The sequence below is a fragment of the Orcinus orca genome, chromosome 6 (assembly GCF_937001465.1).
Source record: "Orcinus orca chromosome 6, mOrcOrc1.1, whole genome shotgun sequence".
In the NCBI taxonomy this organism is placed as follows: Eukaryota; Metazoa; Chordata; class Mammalia; order Artiodactyla; family Delphinidae; genus Orcinus; species Orcinus orca.
This window is the reverse complement of record NC_064564.1, coordinates 10,406,631-10,433,237: the sequence shown is the minus strand read 5'-3', so window position 1 is coordinate 10,433,237 and position 26,607 is coordinate 10,406,631. Positions and strand designations below refer to the sequence as shown.

At 43.2% G+C, this 26,607-nt stretch overlaps 1 protein-coding gene across 1 annotated transcript in view; it reads right to left on the bottom strand.

The window, feature by feature from the left end:
• GALNTL6 (polypeptide N-acetylgalactosaminyltransferase like 6) overlaps positions 1 to 26,607 on the bottom strand; it is a 1,137,703-nt gene that overhangs the window by 179,909 nt on the left and 931,187 nt on the right. The window contains exons 5-6 of the mRNA XM_004278676.3: positions 21,020 to 21,205; positions 16,944 to 17,127 (exon numbers count right to left, since the gene is read on the bottom strand). Coding sequence (XP_004278724.1) covers positions 16,944 to 17,127; positions 21,020 to 21,205 — 370 coding nt within the window. The remainder of the gene's footprint in view (positions 1 to 16,943; positions 17,128 to 21,019; positions 21,206 to 26,607) is intronic.

Below are 26,607 nucleotides of genomic sequence, written 5' to 3'. Positions count from 1 at the left end.
AACTCAGATGACCCCTCTGCCCTATCATGACTCTCCCTAGTATCACGATGCCATCCTGGACCTGATGTGGAATTTGATATTTGAATGGACTGAGTTTGCATAGAGAATTGACTGAGAATTGACCTGTAAGGGACCATGTTCTGGATCAGAAGGAATCTATATGGTGAGATCAGGGCTCACTCCCATCCAGGGACCTTGGACCCAGGAAAGAGGGCCTGTGCTCTGGTCAACTTCGGCTGTCCCCTCCAACAGGATGGGCGTCCTTGGGCTGACGGATGTACCCACTGGAGGCTGCACACGTCCTGGAAGTTGGGTGCTGGGTTTGCGGTATCCCCACACAGGGGTGCTGGGTGCTTCTGAGACCGCATTCTCTTCTTCCATCCTCTTTCCTGGGGCTGCCCTCCCGTGGACAGGAGCTTGGGGTGGAGGGGTGGCCAGAGGATGGCTATTTTTGTGGATGGAGCAGGACACCCGGGCTTCACGTCCGCCTGCATGTGCCCACGGCGCTCAAAGTGCAGGCAGGGCAAGTGGGCTGAGACAGGCTGCCCACACACAGCGCCACGTCTGTAGAGCTTGTAGGAGGAATTCGACTTGCAGACCTGGCCTTCCTGGTGATGGGAAGGTATATTTACCAAGGTGGGAGGATAGAACAAAACTGGATTGTTTGCTTGTTTGATTTATAACTTGTGTTTGGACGTAGCCCATGGGCCTTCATCTGCTCTCTTGCCCCCGGGGCCTGCATGTGTTGGAAGCAGTCCGGCTGCTCTTGATGGAAACGATGCTCTGTCTGGGGCTCCCCCGAGTTCAGTTACAGAGACAGAGGAGGTGGCATTTGTGTGCATTTGAGCGGTGACTGTATGTTTGAAACCTGTCCTAGATGCGAGAATTTTTGTCTATGAGGTGACTTCTGTTGCTATAAAAAGTTAACATTTAATTCTTGGAGCGTGTTAAACCAAGGAAAAATGCTTGGCTGGTCTGGGCTTTCTCGAGCTTTTGCAGTTGTGGAGCTGGGGAGGGACAGTGGGTGGGAAACAGCGCCCACTCCCCCGTGGGCGTTGCATGAGCGCCGCCCTGATGTTCTCCTGTGGGCACAGCCCTTCCCCCCACTGCTGGCCTTGACTCATGTGCCCTTCAGACTGGCTTTCTGTCCTCCGGCTTGTGATGTCATCATCTCTTTCCTCTGATGCGTCGCTCTTCACTTGCTTTCTCCCTTTGGGTACCACGTCCTGCGCGCGTTTTCTTCCCCGTCCGCTGCAGTCGGAACCCTCCGGCCTTGGCCTTGTGAATCTTCTGCTCCCCTGCCCTGGGTCCCCTGACTCCACAGCGGGATCCAGGCCAAGCTCACTCTCATTCCTACTGATGGGAGAACAGCCAAAACCGAGGAGTAAGACGTGGCATCACCAACATCCTGGGGTGACCCCAGTCCCCCAGCCGAAGAAGGTTCGAGCTGGAAGGTGTCCTCAAGGTACCTTTTGACTCAGAAACTGCAGCCTGGAGACTCCAGGTCTCCACCCCCCACAACATGAGGCTCCCCTGATGGGTGGCCTGGGCCTTTGCCTCTCCCGTGGGTTATGTCCCGTAACCTCTCCCCGCTCAAGAAGCTTGCTTTGTCCAGTTTTTGTTGGCATGCCAAGAAACAAAAGCAGACATCCTTTTCTCCTTATCATATTTTCAGATGTATTTACCCCAAGAAGTGTTAGACAAGAAAGAAAAAAAAAAGAAAGAAAGAAAGAAAAAGAAACTGCTTAATTGTTGCTTTGAAGGAGGGAATGGTGGTTTGGCTAAAAGCGTTTCCTCCGTGGATATGGCTTTACTGTAGATACGGCTCCTGGACCCCAAATAGATAATCAGGACAGCAAACAATAAAGACGGATCGCTTCAGTCACAGGGAAGCTAATAAAAGTCTATTACTTTTCTAATATCACTCACCTCTATTTACATCAAGGGTGTGTGTGCATTACTGTTTTATTATTCTATTCTACTTACTTATATTTGCTCACACTTTATTAGGAGAGTGAGATGGGGAATCCATCATTTCTGATTGATTCATTTCTTTATCCTGAAGTTGCTTTTCAATCACATATACAACTCATTTCTGAGCACAGTCTCACCGCTATGGATTGAACGTTTGCGTCCTCCAAAATTCATATGTTGAAACCTAACACCCAATGTGATGGTGTTTGGAGGTGAGGCCTCTGGCGGTGTTGAGGTCATGAGGGTGGAGCCCACATGAATGGCATTAGTACCTTTATGAAAAAGGGAGCAGAGAGCTCCCTTGCCCCTTCCACCAGGTGAGGACACAGCAAGAAGATGGCCATCTGTAAGCCAAGGAAGTGGGCCTTCACCAGACACCAGAACTGCCAGTGCTGTGACTTGCCAGCCTCCAGAACTCTGAGGAGTCCATTCCTATTGTTCATAAGCCACCCTGTCTACAGTATTTCCTTACGGCGACCCCAAAGGACTTAGACACTCACCTCCGGCCATGTGATTTGGAACGAAAACCACCCACCTTGGAAGACCTCATCGTAGACTCAAAGATAGGCTGTATGTATTTCTTGCTCTTACTGTCCATATGGACTCACTTCAAAAAATAATTTGAGGTGATTTATAAGCAAATTTAATATGTATAATCAAATTTACATAATGATAATAAAGTCATCCTAATCATTATAATTATAATATAAAATAATAATATAATGATAACATGAGTACATATGTATATAAAATCATGGAATTGGGTCTCTGGGCAGCCAACATGTTCCATCTCTGTGGCAGAGAACTTCAGGAAAAGAGACTTTCAGTCACTCTCTGTCCAGCCCTTTGGTCAAGTTACAGACCTGCCCTCTGATCTTTACTCAGGTCCAGCAGCATCACGGGGCCATCAGACCCCTGACCGCTGAGTCCTGGATGCAGACTCCAGTTTTCATCATTTCTTTCACTATAAACACTCAAGGCTTCGTCTGAACACCACGTGTAAGGTTTAATTTTCTTAACTAGACTTCATATCTGGGCATGTTCCCCAGGCTGTTATACTTGCCTACCCTCCAGTTCTAAGACCATGACCCCCACCAAGTCCACTAACCACCCCCCAGCCCTTCCTTCCAGTGGACTTCCAGCAGTGCCCTCACGGCCCACGGCTCCCCTCGGGTGCCTGTTGGTGTCTAGAACTTGACAGCCCTGGACTCTGACAGCATCTCGGTGCTTGTTAGAAATGGAGAGAACTTCAAGGATCAATATCATTACCTGATAAAGAACCAGCCTCTTGTGAAAGATGTTCTTCTCTCCTGGATTGTGGATTTCCAAATGACTTTCATTATCATTCATAATGTAAAGGCTTCCAGGAAGGCCTTCCGCTACCAGATGGTTTTTCCTAGAATGTTCCCTTATCAGCTCTGTTCCTTCTACATGCAGAATAAAGGCCTTCTAAGTCTGGTCTCGACCATAATTTGTTTATTTTTCTTTATCTTCTACCACTCCCCTATAAGAATCACCTCTTGTTCAGACTAGTCTTTGGGTGACACCCTACAAATACTGTGCTGTAACATTTCCCTGGGCTGTTATCCTTTTCTGAAAAACTGTCACCTCTTCTTCACGGATACACAGCCCTGTTGGACCATATCCTCTCCTGAACTTAATATTTACTGCATCCATTGAATAAATATTCATTGGGCACCTGTTATGGGCAGGAACTTGGTACTAGAGGTGCAGTGATGAGTAAATCGAATAAAACAGTCTTCCCTGCCCTCATTCTAGTATCAATGTTAGCAATGATTAGAAGGGAAAAAAAAGAGTTGTTGACTCGAGAAAGGAAGGAAAGAGGACAGCAGAGCGGGAGCTTCAGGTGAGAAAACAAAGCTAAACGCACCTGGGCCTTGGGTTTATATTCCTGTTCCCTGGGAGGGAAAGGGGAAGTTGGGTGAATGGCAGAGGGTCTGTTAAATTCTCCCTGCTCTGGTATGATGTCCTCACGGGTAGAGTAAATGTTGCTGAACCTTGGGTTCTAGGAAGGGGGCTCATTCATGGCGGTTGGGTTCTCCTTAGCTGAATGCTAGTAGAACTCTAATGAAAGAAGAATGGGGAGTCAGAAACAGGAGATCTGGAACTCCGTGTGATTATATCCTGGGGCACAGAACCCATACAGGAGTCCAGACAAGGAGTGAGTGTATGTGGAATCAAGGCACATCTCGGGGTTGGGGGAAGGACACAGAAAACAGTCATCACACATGAGACAGAAAGAGGGACTCAGGACAGCGGTTTGAGAAGCAGAGCAAAGCGGTTAATGGTCGAAAGAACAGGTAAATGGACAATGAAAGTCAACAGTCCGTCCGTGAATTCCACAGTCCTTCAGTATGTCAGAAGCCATTGCTAAGTCTTAAGGAGTGCAGGTTTATCGGTAAGTACTGGATGGCCCTGGCGGTGGAGAGGTGATGGGCTGATTCTGCCCAGGGGAGCCTGGGGTGCAGGGTTCAGTGTGCAGCCTGGCTATGGAGGAGCTAACTAACCTGCGAGACCAGGAATGAGAGTCCGAGTCCAAGGTTCAGGAGGAGATATTACAGCAAGTCCCCTACACGCGACCCTTCAAGCTGCGAACTTTCAAAGATGCGAACGTGCGCTCGCGTGTCCAAATACGGAAGTTAGTTCACGTGTCCGGCGTACATTGTCATGTGCGTGCGTCCTCTACAACTGGTTGTGCTTTTGTGTACTTTACAGTACTCTATAGAGTACAGTAGTACAGTATCTTTATTTTCAAGCCCAGGATGTCCAGAAGCAAGTGTAAAAGCAGCGGTGAGGTAACTGGTACTGCTGAGAAGCACCAAGAGATAATGATGGAAATGAAAGTGAAGATAATTGAGAGAGTGGAGCGAGGCAAAAAGGTGTTTTTTATGTATTATTTGTGTGAAAAGTATTATAAACCTAGTACAGTACAGTACTATACAGCCGATTCTGTTAGTTGGGCACCTAGGCTAACTTTGTTGGACTTAAGAACAAATCGGACTTAAGAACGTGCTCTTGGAATGGAACTTGTTCGTATGTAGGGGACTTACTGTACCGAAGAAACAAGGACGGGAGCTCCGTAGGACAAAAGTCACGGTGAGGGTGTTTCTGAGTTCCACCGGGACCGCAGTCCTGAGTGACTGGTGAACAGGGACAAGAATCTGTCTCAGCCTGCAGGAATAGGTCTCTTCTCCTTTCATAATAGCATGGTCTACCAGGTCTCCTGTGATGGAGTGACCCTAAAGGGAGTGGTGGCAGAAACAGGTTTAGAAGTCCAGCCTCATGGTCAGAAATCAGAAAGGGGGCATCAAAGCCACGGCCACCTCAGGAACCCAGAGACCTCCAGAGAGCAGGACAGAGGAAAGAAGAGAAGGGCAGTACAGGTAGAATAAAGGCAGTGACTGTTCATTCAGGAATTAATTCTGTTAACGTTATCCTGGATGCTGGAAAAAAGGAGAAATTCATAGGGAGCATCTTGCTGGGGTAAAGATCACTCCCCCTGCAGAGGGAGAAAGAAGTCCTGACCAGGGAAAAGGCTCATCACAGGCCCTTGGTGTGAATTGTTTATCAGGTGGCGATTCTCCCCGAGACCTAGGACTGGGATAGCCAAACAGCCCAGAGAGGGAGCAATGGGCAGGGGTGTTCATGGGGACAGATGGATCATTACCAATTTTGCTTTCTAACACCTCTGCCCATATTACAGCCTTTAAGTTGACCTTAAAAAACTCTTCCATGGGGTTTCATTCTGGGCTTTCAAGGGAGAGTGATTTTATTCGATGTTTTGATTCGTTTTTAAGACCCTGAGACATTTCTGTTCCTTGATTCTCACCCTCTGTAGAGTAGGACACCACTTAGAAATTTGACAGTATTTTTCCTGAAACATTTTGTCCTTTTGTGATTGTCAAATATTGAATTAGGTCTTGTTAGAGACAGACCAGCAGCTGTCATCGTTGACATTTCCCTTCATTAGGAAGAAACTGAAAGCTGACATTTTCAACCTACCAGCTCCGGTTAAGCTGGTCAGATAAGACAGTTCAGCTTCAGATAAGACAGTGTGGGAAGCAAGGCAATCTTTCCCCTCTCCTGCTCTCCTTACAGAGCTGCCACGAAACCTTCACTGATAAAAACCACTGCACTTCATGGGTGCCAAAGTGTCTCTTCAAGGGGGAGGAAACGAAAAGTATCAGTTGACCCGAGGAGTTGAAGTCCGAATGCATGAAAGAAAGCATTGATTTGATGCCTATGAGATTACTGATTAACTCTAAGATTTGAAATCTGAATGAACGAAGACATTGATTTGAGTCCTGGTTTTGCCTCTTGGTAGTGAGCTCATTTCTCTGGTTCTCACTTTATTTGCAAAACTGGAGAAATAACAATAGCTCCTTTACCTACGCCAAAGGGTTATTACAAGGAGTCAATTAGGTAAAATGTAGAGAGGTGCTTTACAAATGTTAGATTTTACGTTACATACTACATGGGCTTAATGAAATAGGTTATTTGGTCAGATTAATGGAAGGACTTCTGGAATCATTCAAAGGTCATGCAAGAACTGTGGTTGAGGTTTTGGAGAGCTGAAGTCCTATTTCACTCTCCTGGAACTCATCGCTAGGCTAAATTGATGAATGTATTTTCTTTTCTTTTTAAAAAAATTTTTTTTTTTTCTTTTTTGCGGTACGTGGGCCTCTCACTGTTGTGGCCTCTCCTGTTGCGGAGCACAGGCTCCGGACGCGCAGTCCCAGCGGCCATGGCTCACGGGCCCAGCCGCTCCGCGGCATAGTGGGATCTTCCCGGACCGGGGCACGAACCCGTGTCCCCTGCATCGGCAGGCGGACTCTCAACCACTGCGCCACCAGGGAAGCCCTTTTTAAAATTTTTTAATGGAGTATAGTTGATTTACAATGTTGTGTTAGTTTCAGGTGTACAGCAGAGTGATTCAGTTATACATGTACATGTATCTATTCTTTTTTGATTCTTTTCCCATATAGGTTATTACAGAGCACTGAGTAGAGTTCCCTGTGCCATACAGTAGGTCCTTATTAGTTATCTATTTTGGGCTTCCCTGGTGGCGCAGTGGTTGAGGATCTGCCTGCCAATGCAGGGGACACGGGTTCGAGCCCTGGTCTGGGAAGATCCCACATGCCGCGGAGCAACTAGGCCTGTGAGCCACAACTACTGAGCCTGCGCATACGGAGCCTGTGCTCCGCAACAAGAGAGGCTGTGATAGTGAGAGGCCCGCGCACCGCGATGAAGAGTGGGCCACACTTGCCGCAACTAGAGAAAGCCCTCGCACAGAAACGAAGTCCCAACACAGCAAAAATAAATATAAAAATAAATAAATAAAATAGTTATCTATTTTATATAGAGTAGTGTGTATATATCAATTCCAATTTGTCCCTCCCCCGCTTCCCCCTTTGGGAACCCTATGTTTGTTTCCTACATCTGTGACTCTATTTCTGTTTTGTAAATAAGTCCATTTGCACCAGTTTTTTAGATTCCACATAGAAGTGGTATCCTATGTTATTTGTCTTTCTCTGTCTGACTTACTTCACTCAGTATGACCATCTCTGGGTCCATCCATCTTGCTCTCTAACCTAATCCCCTCCAAAGTTTGAGACTACAGTTTCGAAACCTTAATCACAGAGAATTATGTGTTTGAAGATTGAGGTTGAGGCAGCTAATACTGTGGTAGCTTGTTTGCATCATTTTGGGTTTTTGAGGGAAAAGGGGGCAAAGTTTGGAAGCAATTGCTTGAAGGTCACAGCAAAATCTGTGAGGTGTATTGACTTAGCTTGAGAAGTAGAATATGAATAAAATTCTCCCACCTACCAAATGGATATTCCAGGGTTTACAGGTAACCCAACTGAAAAAAAAGGAGAAGGTGAACAATGCCTGGTGCAACTCAGAGGTGAAAGTGGAGAGACCCGTCCAGTCTCCTTTTCCACATGGGGAGCCTGTTCCTCACTAATCTTGATTAAATTCAGGATGGGCAATATTGGGTCAAAACTGACGTGAAAAGAGTAAAAGTGAGTATCATTACTTCCAAATTCTAAGTAAATTAAGGTACAGCTCAGTCCCCACCGGGAATTTACCCAAGTGGGATGTTACAATTTTGAATGTCAAACAGTGCAATCAATAAGGTGCTGACTAAAGCTAGTTGCTCATTCTGGGCAGCAAGTGACTTGACTGAAGTCTGTTGCTCTCTGCTCTGCATTAATAAGGCAAAGCTACAGTGCCCACCAAGGAGAACGATCCCCTCTAGCTCTCTGCTGGGCAGCCCAAGCGTGGACCCAAGCGTGGCCTTCCGAGCAGAGGGCCGGCCAGCTCTCAGCCTTGCTCAGACCCCTCCACTGGGCAGCCTTGTGCAGCCACAGCCCATCTGGTTGAGGTGACCTGGTATCATTTTGTTTAACTCAGTGTCGAACACATCTGGAGAAAAGACTTGTGAGAGGCTTGGTGATGGCCAGTGATGCTTTCAGTTTTGTGGTGGTCATTTACCTACAGGCACTGCTGTTTGAAGAGGAAGTCACTGTTTTCTCTGAAAATGTTTTCTTCTGTTTGATTATCCCTGAAGCACTACAGAATGTTTCGTCTCTGAGCAGAGAGGGAGGTGGAAATTTCCATGGAATAGTATGAATCCTTACATCTGGGTCCTTATTCCAGTTTCTTACATAAACTTTAGAAGATTATCTCTTGAGCCTGAATTACCTTATTTGTAAAAACACAGATGATATTATTTATTTCATAGACTTGAGATAAGGATTAAGTGGATTCGCAATACCTGGAGATTTCCTCCCCAGCACCTGACACATAGTAATGGGCATTTAACAACTCTAAATTTTCTCCCCACCACCGTGGTGTGGATGAAAGAATGCAGCACAGAATGGGAAGTCAGCAAGCCCAGATTCTAGCAGTAGCTGTTAAATTTATCAGTTGTGACACTGGATAAGTCACAGAGACTCTAGTCTAGATTTCTTCTTCTATAAAAACAAGAGGTGTTCTTTTTGATGATAGCCATTCTGACAGGTATGTGATGATATCTCATTGTGGTTTGGATTTGCATTTCCATGATGATTAACGATGTTGAGCACTTTTCACGTGCTTGATGGCCATCTGTATGTCTTCTTTGGAAAAATGTCTATTCAGTTCTTCTGCCCATATTTTAATCAGGTGGTTTGTTTCTGTATTGAGTTGTATGAGCTGTTTATATATGTTGGATATTAATCCCTTATCAGTCATATTGCAAATATTTCCCCCCATTCAGTAGGTTGTCTTTCCATTTTGTTGATGGTCTCCTTTGCTGTGCAAAAAGTTTTTAAGTTTAATTAGGTCCCATTTGTTTATTTTTTATTTTATTTCCTTTTCTTTTGGAGATGGATGCAAAGAAATATTGTTGCGATTTATATCAAAGGGTGTTCAGCCTATGTTTTCCTCTAGGAGTTTTATAAGATCCGGTCTTACATTTAGGTCTTTAATCCATTTTGAGTTTACAAATGTTGGTGAGGATGTGAAGAAAAGGGAACCCTCATACACTGTTGGGGGGAATGTACATTGATGCAGCCACTGTGCAAAACAGTATGGAGATTTCTCCAAAAACTAAAAGTAGAACCACCATATGACCCAGCAATTCCACTCCTGAGTATATATCTGAAAAAAACAAAGACACTAATTCAAAAAGATACATGCATCCCAATGTTCATAACAGCATTACTTACAGTCGCCAGGACATGGAAGCAACCTAAGTGTCCATCAACAGATGAATGGATAAAGAAGATGTGGCACATGTACACAGTGGAATACTACTCAGCTATGAAAAAAGATGAAAGCTTGCCATTTGCAGCAACATGGATGAACATGGAGGATGTTAGGCTAAGTGAAATAAGTCAGATACAGGAAGACAAACACTGTGTGATCTCACCTACATGTGGAGCCTAAACACTACAACAGACTGGCGACTATAACAAAGAAGAAGCAGATCACAGATATAGAGTAACTAGTGCTTACCAGTGGGGAGAAAGGAGATGGGCAATATGGGGATAAGGGATTAAGAGGTACACACTATTAGGTATAAAATAAGCTATAAGGATATATTGTACAACACAGGGAATCTACTCAGTATTTTATGATAACTGTCATTGGAGTATAACCTTTAAAAATTGTGAATCACTATATTGTATGCCTGTAAATTATACAGTACTGTACATCAGCTATACTTCAATTTAATAAATAAATGAGAGGTGGAATTGTCTTTAAGGTTTCTTCTAGCTTGATAAACTTATGCTTATTGGCACATTTTTTTCTGATTCAATTCTAAAATTTAGCACAACATTGTATTTGTTACCCAAGGGTTACTGCCTTTCACATTGTGTCGGCATTCATACTTTATGACACTCCTGTATAGGAAAGATAGTTAGCAAGTTTCCGGGGATCTGCACTCTGTCCCTTGGAAGAATAAAGGAAGATCCTGTCAGTAAATCTTTTTAGAAGGCATCTTACTTTTTTTTTTTTTTTTAAAAACCTGTACTTTTTAAAAAAATTTTATTTATTTATGGCTGTGTTGGGTCTTCGTTTCTGTGCGAGGGCTTTCTCTAGTTGCGGCAAGTGGGGGCCACTCTTCATCGCGGTGTGTGGGCCTCTCACTATCGCGGCCTCTCCCGTTGCGGAGCACAGGCTCCAGATGTGCAGGCTCAGCGGCCATGGCTCACGGGCCCAGCCGCTCCGCGGCATGTGGGATCTTCCCAGACCAGGGCCCGAACCCGTGTCCCCTGAATTGGCAGGCAGACTCTCAACCACGCCACCAGGGAAGCCCGGCATCTGACTTTCATGTCACAGGGATACAGCTCTCCGTAACGGACAGGGAGAATCTTATCCCTTTGAACATGGGCTTAGCTTCACAGTGCTGGACTGCAGAACCAGCCCAAAAGAGTCTACATTTGGTGCTTACATCTCAGGAGATGTTCAGTATTTGAAGTTCCAACCTTGAGATGCCTGCCAAAGGGTCATGGCCATTGCTCACCATGCCCTGAGATATTTCTAGGCTAGGCAACAGCACTGAATTCAAACTGATGTGTCTGTGGACGTAGGGGTGTCTGAGAGAATAAATGGACATTTGTATCCTATGAGGCTTTTTCACCCCCACGTGCAGATACCTTTATTTTTAAAATTTTGAAATTGATGGTATATAAAAGTGGAAAATAGAGAATCTCCGTCCTGGCTAATGATGGTATACAAGAATTTCATCCATGATGATTAAAACTCTATGTTTTAGAAGCCTTTGGGGAATTGTTGGAGATCTATTTGCAGAAGACGGGCAGAGTAAAAGTAATCTCTCCACAGCTGAAAGACAGAATAGAGGCAGATTCTGAAATACACAGCAAAACTGCAAAATTGAAAAACTGCTGAATTGACTGTGAGTACTTAGCACAAGGAAGCATGATCTCTAGAAACCAGTGCAAATTCTCCAGAAATTAACTTTGTTTTTAAGGTTGACAGACTCATATATTAGGGCCTGAGTACCTGACATGTTGGGTGGTATATTTCACGTTATCCTTGTGAACAAGTTGGAGAAGTGTGGATGAAACTGCAGCATTCATGTGAATTTACAGAAATCGAGCATTTCCATCAATCAGCATGAACTTCCAAGGATTCTGGAGGACCTGGAGATTATGAAGGTAGAACTGGAGATATTTAGCATGGAGAAGAAACAAGTTTCTTTTTTCTGCCTTGAGAGGGCCAGGCATGGTAGCTGTTTTCAAAGATTTTTAACAGCTCTGTCATTGAAGAGGAATTTAGACATTCCTTGTGTTTCAAGTAGGACAATTTGGGATGAGGAAGGTAGAAGTTTCTTAATCCACCGGAAAATGTTCCTGTCAACCAGTCTAGTGGAAGGGACAGTGTTTTGAGATAGCAAATATTACTTCCCTGATGAGTTCAAGAGGAAGGTGTTCCAACATGGACGCAACTAGAGATGATCATACTAAGTGAAGTAAGCCAGAAAGAGGAAGACAAATACCACAGGATATCACTTATATGTGGAATCTAAAATATGGCGCAAATGAACCTATCTACAAAACAGAAACAGACTCGCAGACATAGAGAACAGACTCATGGTTGCCAAGCGGGAGGGGATGGGTGGGTGGGAGAGGGATGGGCTGGGAGTTTGGGGTTAGTAGATTCAAACTGTTACATTTAGAATGGATAAACCACAAGGTTCTACTGTATAGCACAGGGAACTATATCCAATCTCCTGGGGTAAACCATAATGGAAAACAATATAAAAAAAGAATGTATATATGTGTAGAACTGAGTCACTTAGCTGAATAGCAGAAATTAGCACAACACTGCAAATCAACTCTACTTCACTAAATAAAAAGGAGGAGGCTGGTCATCTGTGTTGGATGCTGTCTAGGGGGTGCTTGCATTAAAGGGAAGTTGGATAAGATAATTCTTTCTGGTTCTCTCTAAACTTTCAGATGCCGAGATAAGGTTGAAGAAATAAGTTAGCGGTCAGAAAGCAAAGGAATATCTTCCCCTTTCTCATCATGACTAAAGGAGCCTATTATGTTTTGTCACACAGAAAAGACTTCAATTCCCAAGTGCCCTGCACTAGAAATAAACCAGGAATAAGGAAACCTGCTAAAAGCTATGAATACCAAGAATTTTCTAAGAGCATTATGCCATGGTTATAAGCTACCGGTAAAGGAGAATAGTTCATTTTTTTTTTCAAAAGACAAGAATATTTACCAAATATATCCAATCTGATCAGAATTGTCACTGTTCCAGATAATCTGGACTGTGAATACTGCACTGCCCCTCATATTCTAGGAGTGGTTTGTCTGAAAACTAGATCTCTTTGCACATGTAAGTAATTTTTTCCTTAGAGGTCAAAGTTGTCTATGAGTTTTTCTTTTCCTTCCTAGTCAGGTTGATGAAGGTTTTGATTCCCAGTTTAGGAAGTTGATAGATTTTGAACTCTTCTGACTGTGTAACCTATATTAAGAAACACCATTTATATCATGACCTGGGATCATATATGCATTATAACTGAAATCAAATATCTGAGAAACAATAGCTATACTTACATACCCGTATAATACTCTGAAATTTTCAATTCAATTCCTTAATTGTTAAATACTGTTCATGTCCCTCTAATTTCACGGGATTTCCAGGTTGAAAAACCCTACTGGAGTCATTAGTTGGAGAAAACTCCAACAATGGTAGAATCAATGGGAGAATTCAGGTCTTGTCATTCAGGACATTTGATCAACTTGCTACAGAAAGACAATCTTTGCATATATATTGTCAGAAAGGTCCTGGAATTTGCAATACATTTCCATGTTACTCTGCAGTTCCTTTCTTCCCGACTTTTCTGCCTACTCTCCCCCTACCACCCCACCCCCGAGGAAATCCTCATAGCTACCAGTGGAAAGCATGAAAGGCTTGAGAGATGTATACGTAGACCACGTTCGTTCTGTGTATCTTAAAGCTTTACATCTAGAGAAGCAAGTTTTCGCTGAAAGCACGTCTGTTTATGCATACATTCAGGTGGCCGCCGAGATAATGGAATTGCTGACACACTGCTCAGAGCCACTTGGGTAACTAAGCATTCTTTTATTATCAGGAAGGCAAATGCAGTTTCGAAGATCAAAGTGGACACCCCCTGGAAGCTACATTTTTTACAAAAGGCTAAAGTGTCTGCCTTCCTAGGAATCAAAGGGACTTAAAACAGAAAGGCAGTCGTACTGGACAGAATGCCATTGTTGACAGGATGGCAACCACCTAAGTAGGTGAGAGGAACAAGAGGTAGTTTAATTCTGAAAGTTAGCACCTCTGCCAGCTCTGGGGTTAAGCAAGGTGGCCGATACTCTGATAGCCATAGCTGGGGTCTGCCTGACAAAAATTTCAACTGTCAGTGCAGGGACCGAGAATATTTCTGGAATTTTCACCATTTGAAATTCCTTTGGTAGCATTTTGATCCCACATCTTCAGAAAGCAGGGGCCCCACTGTTACAGTGGAAGTAAAGTAGAATGTCGTTATAATCCAGTCACGATTACAGTACTTACTGGAAAAGTTATCATGGATGAATCCTTGCTCTCCAACATGGCAAACTTGAATAGTAGCTACAGGACCATGGCTATTCTGCCATCAGCTGGCATGTAATAACAGATCCACCGTGTTTAGGGTCCTTCTGTAGCCTCTCGACACCCACCTGACTTTAAATCCCACCCGAAGCCCCTTTGCCAAGACTTTCAGATGGTTACCTTCAGAGATGTCTAAAGATCATCTCTCAGCTGGGCCCACATCACACGCTTACTAGAAACTCCTTCCCCTGGATTACTAAAAAACTTCCCTGGAGGTTTTCAATCTCCTTTAAATCTTGGCTGAAGTATTCGGAAGAGTAACAATGGGCTTTATCATTTCTTCTAAAAAAACTCTCCAGGAATTTACGCGTCTGAAGAGGCCTCTTTCAGAAATTCTGGATACTTAATGAGTGCGCTTATTACAAAAGAAATGATTTCCCTTCGTTTTTACCAGGCTAATGTCTTTTGAAATCCCCTTTGCTTTCCCAAGAGTTTATCTTCTTAGAGAATAGAATCGGAAGAAACATTTTCCTGATGTTTATCAAATGTTTACTGTAATTTAAAGTGAGTCACTGAAGTAATTTTTGCACTTGGGAGTTTCTCTACTGTAAACTTTTATAGCCCGTGTTATTCAGGAATAGACAGTATTGATTTTTTTTGATGTTGAATTGTGTGAGCTGTTTATATATTTTGGATATTGACCCCTTATTGGTCATCATTTGCAAATATTTTCTCCCATTCTGTAGGTTGTCTTTTCGTTTTGTTGATGGTTTCCTTTGCTGTGCAAAAGCTTTTAAGTTTAATTAGGTCCCAGTTGTTTATTTTTGCTTTTATGTCCTTTGCTTTAGGAGGTGAATCCAAAGAAATATTACTGTGATTTATATCAAAGGGTGTTCTGCCTATGTTTTCCTCTAGGACTTTTATAGTATCTGGTCTTACATTTAGGTCTTTAATCCATTTATTTTTGTATATGGTGTTAGAGAATCATACAAATCAACATCAAAAAAGCAAACAACCCAATTAAAAAAAATGGGCAGAAGACCTGAATAAACATTTCTCCACAGAGGACATGCAGGTGGCCAAGAGGCTCATGAAAAGATGTTCAGTATCACTAATTACCAGGGAAATGCAAATCAAAACCACAATGAGATATCACCTCACACCTGACAGAATGGCCATCATCAAAAAACACCCCAAATAACAAATGTTGGCAAGGATGTGGAGAAAAGGAAACCCTCATACACTGTCAGTGGGAAGGTAAATTGGTGCAGCCACTGTGGAAAACAGCGTGGAGGCTTCTCAAAAAACTAAACATAGAAATACCATATGACCTGGCAATTCCACTCCTGCATATATATCCGAAAAAACACCCCAAAACACTAATTTGAAAAGATCCATGCACCCCAGTGTTCACAGCAGCGTTAGTTATAATAGCCAAGATATGGAAGCAATGTAAGTGTCCATCAATAGATGAATGGACACAGAAGATACATCCATGGTATATATATACAATGGAATACTACTCAACCATATAAAAGAACGAAAGCTTGCCATTTGCGGCAACATGGATGAACTTGGAGGGCGTTATGCTAAGTGAACTAAGTCAGACAGAGAAGGACAAACACTGTGTGATCTCACCTACATGTGGAGCCTAAACACTACAACAGACTGGCGACTATAACAAAGAAGAAACAGACTCTCAGGTATAGAGAACAAGCTAGTGGTTACCAGTGGGGACAGGGAAGGGGGGAGGGGCAATACAGGGGTAGGGGTGTAAGAGGTACAAACTATTAGGTATAAAATAAGCTGCAAGGATATATTGTACAACCCAGGGAATCTAGCCAATATTTTATAGTAACTATAAATGAAGTATAATCCTTAAAAATTGTGAATCACTATATTGTATACCTGTAACATATATTGTACAGCCACTATACATCAATAAAAAATAAAATATTAGAAAAAACAGTATTGATTTTAATGCATATTAAATAGAATCTTAGAGAGTGTGCAAAGCCTTGATCTAGACACTTCTTTTGTACTAAGAAAAAATATAATAGTTTTAAAGTTATAAAGGTTTTAAGGATATCAAAAGGGTGAAGTATGAGGAATAGATAATAGCATGCCTTGGGCAATCTGTGGATAACTTCTGGAAAAAGTTCACCATTAACCATTAATGGTCCTAATAGTTTGTCAGGCTGAGCCATATTTTTTTCTTTTTCTTGACATAGACAGTTCTCCTGTCCACACTGGAAAAAAAGAATTTAGCTTTGTAGAAATCAATAGATTACTGTAAACTTATATCTGTATAGAACTAAACTGGGGGCAGTATTATCAAAGAGCATCTACTCTGGGTCTGTCATTTGATTGAATTCCCCAAGTTTAAGTTCTGGGAGCAGCTGCTCGTCCGAAACATGGCCCTCCTTTATAAAGAAGCAATTCCCAGCAGGGCATGGAACCTAGGCCTAAACACTGGTTCATATTTTATATCGTTCCCTAATGAAGAAAGGTAAAATAGTTCATTTAAATAATCCTTTAGGGAAAAGCAGAAAGAACAGAGGCAACTGAAAATGAGGAAAGAACCTCGAAGAGAATGGCCGAAAGGGACTGCATCCCTTTTCCATGCATTTGCTGTGAACTCTGCCTTTACTGGTTCTCATACCGCACACGCCCTCTCACACTCAGAAAGTCCAAGAATGTACTCGGCACAGCTTGTGACTTTACACAACTTGTAGGTCTGCCCTTTCCCCAGTGTTTTGCATACTTTTGCTACCCGTTTGATTCCATTTCATTAGAGATGGGTCTCCAGCTGACACACGCCTGAGTTAGCTGCCCCTTCTCCCTTGAACCCTCCCTCAGCTGCTACTCACTCAAAAGGGTCGCTGGGATCCGCCCTCTGCAGCTCTGGAGGGATGGGGATCCTCTTGTAGTACATTTCCCAGTCAAAGGCGCCGCGCATGGCATCCCCGGCCTGGGCCTCGTACCCAAAGTGATTGTGGTCAATGACATCGATCATGGGGCACACGATGGTTTTGTGGTTGAGTGCAATTTGGTCTGAAAAATGAAAGCACGGAATAGGAAATGACACGCCTGCCCAGGTCATCTCTCATTTTTCTGCCAAGAGAAGCCCTTCCTAACGCGTCGTGCTCGCAGTCTGGTTCCCTGTCGCCTTCAGAGCACTTTGCAGAATCTCTGTTTGAATGCTGGGCTTAACGTGATGGGACAGTGATTAGGTGCAATTAGTGTTGTGGTATCCTCCTCGAAGAAAGTGATGTCCCAGAGATACCTGGAGAAGAGCGTTTAGCTCTCCCTCTGTCACAGTTTTGCTCTGACCTGTCCCCAATCTGTCATTTTACAGTGAACCCAACATGCGTGGAGTATAAACAGTCCTCGTGTTCCTTCAAGCATACAGCTAGAGCCTGCTGAGAAAATACTGGCCTGCTTTCTGGAGGTTCCAAAATGTAAATATTTAACTTCATGTTTTTTTTTAGCATCTCATCTTACAATGGCCATGATGGCTGTCCCTCCACCGCCCCCCAAATGCTGGCAGATTATACACAGAATTCTTTGCCCTCAGGCTTACCAGAGATTTTGCCAAGTCCTATTTTGCTACTGTTCTTTAACATAGACTCTGTTTATCAAAGCTGTACATTTTTATCTTCTCTCATCATAGCTGAAAATACGTTAGATGGCCTGATTCTACCGCTGCTATTCCTGCTACTGTTCAATTCTTGAGCAACTACTAAGTATACTCAGGCTGTTCCTAACCCTCCTAGCAACCCAGTGAGGTTGTTCTTATCATCATTCCTAGTTTACACATGAGAAACTGAGCTCAGAGAAGTTAAATAACTTGTCCAAGGTCGCTCATCTTTTGGTGGCAAGAATTAGGATGGAATCCCTGCTTAATGGTCCTGTGCTAAAGTCTGGGGTCTTTCCAGTTGGCCATGGTGCTTCTCTGAGGCAGAAAGGAGACTTATTTTCCAGTTGCATCTCCAGCTCCTCCCTTGTAGATGTTATTATGTGAGACCTGAACAGCCAGTGCTGGGAAGGGCATGTACGGGTACTTTGGCTGACCTAGAACAGCTACATGTGAAGTGTTGTCTTCCCAACAATGTGCATTTCTTCAGTATTTACTACAACAAACTAATAGTGTCAGACAGGCAGAACTTTTAAGTGCAAACACCTGCTTTCTGGTTCTTTGGAAGACCTTTGGATGTGACGTGTGGAATAAAATACATTTAAGTATCTTTAAAAAAGAAAAGACATAATTTAGAAATAATGAGGTTTGGCTATTTCAGCATCATTATTCTGAAGACACTGATAAGGCAGGGCATGGAGACCACAGAATCCTATGGAAGAGCTCCCCCCCGATCTACCTTTCTCTCTCCCTTTCTTTTTTTTCCCCTTCCTTCCTTCCTTCCTTCCTTCCTTCTTTCTTTTTCTTTCTTTCTTTTCTTTCTTTCTTTCTCTCTCTCTCTTTCTTTCTTTCTTCTTTCTTTCTTTCTCTCTCTCTCTCCCTTCCTTCCTTCCTTCCTTCCTTCCTTTCTCTTTCTTTTTCTTTCTTTCTTTCTTTCTTTCTTTCTCTCTCTCTCTTTCTTTCTCTCTCTCTTTCTTTCTTTCTTCTTTCTTTCTTTCTCTCTCTCTCTCCCTTCCTTCCTTCCTTCCTTTCTCTTTCTTTTTCTTTCTTTCTTTCTTTCTCTCTCTCTCTTTCTTTCTCTCTCTCTCTTTCTTTCTTTCTTCTTTCTTTCTTTCTCTCTCTCTCTCCCTTCCTTCCTTCCTTCCTTTCTCTTTCTTTTTCTTTCTTTCTTTCTTTCTTTCTCTCTCTCTTTCTTTCTTTCTTTCTTTCTCTCTCTCTCTCTCTCTTCCTTCCTTCCCTCTCTTTTTCTTTCTCTTTCATTCATTCATTCACTCCTTAAGTTAATCCCACCAAGAGCTCTGTGGGCATTGTTTTCACCTGGGCAAGCCTTGCAGTGGGCTTTAGTCTTTAAGTGGCATTCCCCCATAGATGTCTTTGACAAAGGAGACCATCATTACTGTGTCCAAAATATTTCTTCTGTCACCTCTGCAGGTATTTGAGTATTAAGGTTTCAGTGACTTTCTTCAGTCAAATTCAGAATCAGGTTGATTTACAAGTTCCTTGACCAACAAGGAGTCTCAAGGTGACCCGAAGAGAATTAGTCTGTTAAACTGTCAACTTTCCCTTCAAATTTCCTCTCAGCTCTCATCCAGCAGCACCAGCTCTGGTGAAAGTAGCATGACTAATTTTTCATCTAAGGCTTGTGCCTACATTTCAATTTCCAGGGATCAAACAAACAGACTCTTAATGGGAAATTGAAATTCAGGTAAAATCCCAAGGTGAAAAATGAACCAAGAAACTGTGTGGCTCCACCTTTTTTTTTTTTTTCCATTTTGGAGGATGTGTCAAGACACTGATAGAGGAAAATAAAAAAAGATAGTGATCCTGAGCGTGAATCATTTCTTACCCATCAGGCCTACAGGAAATGAAATGCTTCAATGAGAAAAAGTGGGCTTCTCTGTCTTTTCCCTCTTTTTTCCTTTTTTTTTTGTTAGGTGCATATGAACAATCAGAGCCTTGATAATTGGCATTTAGGGCTTGCTTTGGTTCATAAATAAATTAGGCCTTGTGCTGACTTGAGTATTCAGCACCATAGAGGTCAAATTCCGTTTAAGGGAAACTGATGGTTGCTGATGAAACTCTAAATTGCTATGTCCTTGGACAAGCTACTTTTAATGAAAAGCTCAGAGGAATCTCTGGCCATTAGGAGCCTAGAAACATCCCTGTTGATGAGGGTGTCTGGGCGGTTTTCTGCCGGGGGAGAGTGTGGCTCTGAGATGCCCTGGAGCCTTAGTTGCTGGTCATTTCCTGTTTCAAATGCAACACAATTTCCATTGATTTTTTCCCCCACCTCGTTTACTAATGGAGCTTTGCTGCTTCTATCTGAAATCCTGCACGGTTCTCAACAGAAAATGATTCTTTCTGAGACAGCTATTGTGAAGGAGGTTGTTAACTGGCTTTAGCTCCAAGGCCAGGGATATAGTTACAATAAAAGTTGATTTAGTGAAATGTGGAAGAACAGAAAGGAGCTCAATATGTGCGCACCAAGAACTTTTTAGAAACACACTTTTTCCCTCAGCCTTACAGTTTATTCCTTAGCTACTACTGGGCTTGATCTCTGACTTAACTGTGAAATTAAAAAAATACTGGTGCTTGGACTGAACCTCATGCAGGTTTTCGAGCTTGAGTGGTTTTCAGGACTTTGGTGTTTCTAACAGTTCAAGTGATAGTCTTCTAGTGATCATTGAAGATGTATCACCTGGACGGCAGCTCTGAGTGTTTGAGGGATTGTGTGTAAACATGATGGGGGGGTCGTATATTTAGGGAGCTAAGCTGGTGCAGGAGTGGAAAAGAGAATGGCCTTATAAATCCTGGGAAAATGTCAGTGTGCTTTCACTTTAACTGTATTCTGGGGCTGAATACTTTTCTCATCTCTTAACAGTCCTATAATACTTGCTAAACTCTGTGTGTGTGTGTGTGTGTGTGTGTGTGTGTGTGTTCTCATCTCTTAACAGTCCTATAATACTTGCTAAACTCTGTGTGTGTGTGTGTATTTTAATCATACTGTGCTTATAGGTAGTATAGTGAATACTTTTTACTTTTAGTGTTTACTCAGTGAATGTCTAAGATAGAGAAATCAAACCTTTTCAAACCTTAAGTTAGACTGCAGTTGGTATTACCTAAAATGTCAATTTCAATGTGGTTTTCTAGTTACCTATACGCCCCAGCAATAGTTAAGATAGAATTCACCGCTCCCACTGTAAACCTCGTAAAAGGGGTCTCTAGCCTTTGTCGATGGCGGATGACATAGAAGCGCACGGCACCCTCCCCCGCCTCCCCCGGAGGCCCCGGGGGCTGAGGGTCACTCACTGAGGAGCGGGGGAAGCCAGTTGACGTTGACCTCGCAGTGGGAGTCCAGGAACGTAAGGACCTCGCCTCTGGCCATGGACGCCCCCAGGAGTCGGGTCCGGATCAGCCCTTCCCTTTTCTTGGTGCGAACAATCCTCACTTTGGAAAACCGAGCCATGTATTCTTCCAGCTTCTCCTTCAGGTGTTCTGGGAAGGAGGGAGAAGAACGGGTACAGAAAGAACACAGGACATTAGTTGTAGCAGAATTACCCCTGGGCGTCTGTGTGTGGAGAGCGTGAACGGTGAAGCCCAGCGGAAGCCCATCTTCTCCTCGTTTCATCGCAAGGGGAAAGACGAGTAAGATTTCATGCCTAGAGGTCTCTATACCTTACAAGTTGCAGAATGCTCCACAGGATGCAAACGCCGCCCTTTGGACACTGACCCGCTGGCACTCCACCTTGTGGTTTCTGTGGACCAGGGGCCACCAGACTGCAGCCTCGCCAGCCTGCACCCAGGTGGGCATCCGCCCTGGGTCCCTGCTGGTGAAGTCAGGTGAACGTTCCAGCATATGGGCTCTTGCCAACAAGAGGGCCCTTTCTGGCAAGGCTTTGCCTAGTGTTCTCTGTGTTGAAAATACTGCATGTAAAAACCACAGGAAAGAAAAAAATACCTCTCAAATCAACAGGAAGCAAACAGATTTTCCCTCCTGTGAGGCAATAGCAAACTGGCACGCAAGTTCAGCCCATGGCTCCTGATTTGAAGTGGAAAGTGACTGATTTGCTGTTAAAATTAGATGTGAAGAGGGATAGGCAGTTGAAATGCTACGTAATCACTGTGGACTTAGGTCTTTAAGATTAGAAAACAAAAATTTGGAAATGTTTCTTTGCCTAATTAAAAACAAACAGCGGGAACAACGTCAAATCAGATAACTTATTTACAGACTAAAACATTTCCTACTGGCTGTGATAAAATGCATTAATCTCTCAGTTCTTTTTTCAAGCCAAATAAGTGTGTTTTGGTGGCTTTCTTTCTGTGGGATGTATACTCATCTCTGCTTTCAGTCTCCTGCATGTAAAACATGAGGCGGGCTCTCCTGGAGCTTCTAACAAGCATAGTCTACTATTAATTGAAACAGAATCTTACCATGCTGTTTGTTCTGTAGGTTTCAATTTCAAACTTTCTCTGCGTGTTTGCATCAAGGACAGTATTATTATTGTCTCCTCCTACGATCTGTAACAATAGGGATTCATGGAAGGATTTATGATCTCTTTCCTGCTCTCCAATTTAACAGATGTCAGAATTACTCCGCAATGGAGTTTCTCTGCATGCAAGCGTTTACCCTTATTCCTTTTTTTTTTTTTTTTTTGGTGCGCCACATGGCACGTGGGATCTTAGTTCCCCGACCAGGGACCGAACCCGCACCCCCTGCATTGGGAGCGTGGAGTTCCAGCCACTGGACCGCCAGGGACGTCCTTATCCTTGTTTTTATTGCTTCTGATTATTGGTGAAGTGATTAAAAAATTCTCAATTTCCTTTATTTTTCTTGACTGCCCTATAAGTATGTTTTACCAATGGGTCAGTTAAAATATTTCACATTCTAATTTTTACCGTAAAAGAATGCTGGTAGGGTCTTCCACAAGAATATTTTAGATCAAAATATGCCCCCCTCTATTTTGTTTTCCCTGTAATGAACAGAGATCTGCAGATCAGACTCTAGAGTGCAAAGTTTACAGGATTTGGAGTCAGGCCAGGCCTGGGTGGGAAGTCTGTGATGATGAAGGATGTGAGTAGGTGCTGCAAACTCCCTAAACCTGACTTGGGGGGAATTTCTGTCCTCTTAGAGGGTGGAGGAGGGTCAAGCTTTTGACTACAGACCTGACAGTGCTCATTCAGTAAACATTTATTAAGCCAATAATTGGAGACCCCAGTAAATCACTTGTACTTAGGAAGAGAAACAGCATTTCTTCTTCTTTTTTAAATATTTATTCATTGGCTGGCTGCATAGGGTCTTAGTTGCGGCACGTGGGATCTTTCGTTGTGGCATGTGGGTCATGGCGGTGCGTGGGCTTCTTTCTAGTTGTGGCTCACAGGCTCCAGAGCGCATGGGCTCTGTAGTTGTGGCGTGTGGGCTTAGTTGCCCCGTGGCATGTGGGATCTTAGTTCCCTGACCAGGGATCGAACTGGCGTCCCCTGCCTTGCAAGATGGATTCTTAACCACTGGACCACCAGGGAAGTCCTAGAAGCAGCATTTCTAAATAGCTGAAGGAATGCCTTAGAATGCTAAGTTTGAAAGATGAAAAATATAGACTTTTGTATTTCTCAGTGAGCTTTGGATAATTCATCGTCTTCTGTTTATTGCCAATTTAAAGCGAAACACTTTTGGCTAGCCATGAACGAGCTGGTATGAGTTGATGGCTGTGTGGTAGAGTCTCACCTAGGAGGCTGGCTGTCCCATGTCTCTCTCTGCTTTGAGCCAGGTGTGCTGTGCCCCCTCCCTTTGGCTCTCTCCTCCCCTCTCCACTGTGTGCAAGCTCCAAGGAAGATTCCCAAGGGCTGTACAGCCCAGTGCCGCCTCTGAGGGAGCCTGGAGCTTACTGTCTTGTTAGGGAAATGAAGCAGAGGCCTGCCATCCAGGTGTGCTATCAAAGGCATGATAAGTGATCGGTGATCCGTACGAGGGCTCTGTGGGTACCAGTTGTGAAAGGCCTGTGTTCTACTAGGACTTCGCACAGTAATCAATGTTTAGGAAAACTTTATAATCTCATTCCTGTAATGTATTGAGTCACTGAAATCTTTCCGTGTCACCAACATACCAACAAGAATCACTCTCTAAGTTTATGTGTAAATCAGTTGTTTGGACCACAGGACATACCGTCTTGTGGAAGCAGTGTCCCCGCAGTCATAGGGGACTGAAAATAGATCATGCACATTTGCTAAACCCACCCAAACAGTGTTCTTCACTCTTTCTTTAAACCTCACGGTTCTTCTGTCAAATGTACCACCGTGGGTACCATCTCGACAATCTGAGTGCGTTCACTGCTTTCCTCTCTGACCCCTAAGGACTGCAGGAGTCTCTTCTGGGGGAGAGGAAGGTTAATTCTCTGGAGCTGCGTATGAGAAAGTGCTTCTTTCTAGAAGAGATTCGCCTCCCACGTGTCCCAAAGCAAGAAGCAGGGGGTTGTCGGTCACCCGTGAGGGATTGTCCCAACTTGGGATTTATGCTTCCACACTTTCTAGTTTATAGGAAACTCTCTGGAACTTGGTGGGAGCATCTCTACATGTTGCCTTTCCCTCTCTGTACACTTTCTGATTCCGTGTATTTTTCTTTTATCAAAGCCCATTTTAATGTACTAAAAAGACTGTCCGGTATGAATTCACTAATCTCAAGAGGTTTGACCCCAAAGTGAGTCCATTAAGTGTTCAAATCAACTCCTCTAATTTGAACTTTGCAGTAATAATTAGGTTGCTTTGCCTCCGAATAATGTTCTAGTTGACTGCCCCTTGGAGGGGTCCATTGTCTCTTAGTAGTTCAGTTGTAACATCTAATTAACCATAACTCACGATGAAGACGGGTATTTTCCATCTGATTAGCAGATTAGGCTCTCATACAAGGGAGTTCCTGGGGATGGTAGAGATGGCTTTAAATTAAAAGCAGTTTGCATTTCTTTTGTATGAACAGTTTTTAGATTCATTTCTAAAATATTATTCAAATGATTTTCAACATGATTTTGTATTTTAATTCAAGGACAGCATCTTTGAAGACCCCTTTTGAACTCATCTAATTTTAAAGAATAATGAGAATGTATGGTAGTTTTATAAAGCAGACATTTTGTTAAATAAATTTATATTTATTTATTTACATCTTTATTTTGACTGTTGGGTCTTCGTTGTTGCACGGGCTTTCTCTAGGTGCGGCGAGTGGGGGCTACTCTTTGTTGTGCTGCATGGACTTCTCATTGTGGTGGCTTCTCTTGTTGCAGAGCATGGGCTCTAGAGCGCAGGCTCAGTAGTTGTGGCACATGGGCTCAGTAGTTGTGGCTTGCAGGCTCTAGAGCGCAGGCTCAGTAGTTGTGGTGCACGGGCTTAGTTGTTCTGTGGCATGTGGGATCTTCCCGGACCAGGGCTCAAACCCGTGTTCCCTGCATTGACAGGCGGATTCTTAACCACTGAGCCACCAGGGAAGTCCTAAAGCAGACATTTTTTTATTGACTAGGAAACATCCGTAGAACCATTAACTTTTTTTTTTTAGTTGGTGGCCCTAGACTAGCGGTGGGTATATTACTGTTAAAATCCACTGAGTGGTACCCTGATGACCTAGAGGAATTAATATAATTTCAAACACGACAATTTCTGCCCAAGGTTTATTGTATCACTGGGGGGTAATAATGAAATGATGAGTTTTACTCAAGTGAAATTTTGGTGTCTTGCTACCGTGAACATTAAATGTAGCAGCTTTCTGAATGTACTTTTCCTTTTTTTCTAGGGATTTCACTTACGCGCCACAAACTGACACTATATTTAGTATTTAGGGTAGCAACTAAGCACTAAAAAGTCACCTTCAGTGATTTTTAGTCCAGAGCCAAGGACATGAGTTGTAGACCGATTACTGACTGGCCCTGTGCCTTTGGTTAAGTCACTTCAATTTTCCTCACCTATGGAACGTGATGGGTTGATCTTAAATATTCCTTCCGATTCTGTAATTTCTCTCGTCAAGTTTTACTTATGGCATAGATCTTATCTATCAAGTATTTAGTTTTTCCTAAAAAGCATCCTAATTGTTGGTCTTTTGGTGTTTCTTTGGGCTGCATGTCACTTTGGAAAGCAAGAGTCAAGTCAAAATAAAGCTGACATGTATCAGACGTTTAGTCAAAAGGCAAATGCCAGGGTCTTATCTTTGGTCAGGACAGCATCTGTCTAATCTCCTGCAGCTCCCTGTCTATAAGACTGTCACTGATATCAAAATCATGACCTTGAAGCACTTTAAGTTCATCAGAGACCTAGATCCGTTCAATAAGTTATGCTTATTATGTCAGAAAAATACAGTAGCAGAGTTTAGACAGCTTTCTAGTCTACCTTGAGAGAGTGTTCCCAAGGGGACAGGGAATCTAAGTGACCATCAGTTTTACAGTGCAAGGCCAGGGTGTCCCAAGTGGTGGACTCACCAAAGGCTGGACAAACAGCTGCCCTGGGTTCAGCGGCTGGAATTGTTGCCAAGTTCCTTCTATCTCCTTTGAAGCCCCTAATTTAATCTCAGGGACAGAGCAAGAGGGGCAGGAGACCCTACTGATCTGGAGATACGAGTTTCTATATCTAAATACGTATTATAGAGCTGAAATTTCTTTGATGTTTATACGCTGGTGTTGGTAGATAGAATGTAGCAGAACATGGCCTTAAGAGCCTATAGAATATACGTTAGTTATTGTGGGTGATACCTGATGATGAAATGAAATGTGTTATAAACACACAGAAATATACACACCTTAAACCTTCCTGGTTCATCCTTTTACAACAAGAATATACTCTTAAGTATTCTGGGTAATCTGAGGTCTTATCACAGTGACAAGAAGTACTTCACAGTTAGAGACTGTAAGATATTCTTCCACTTCTCA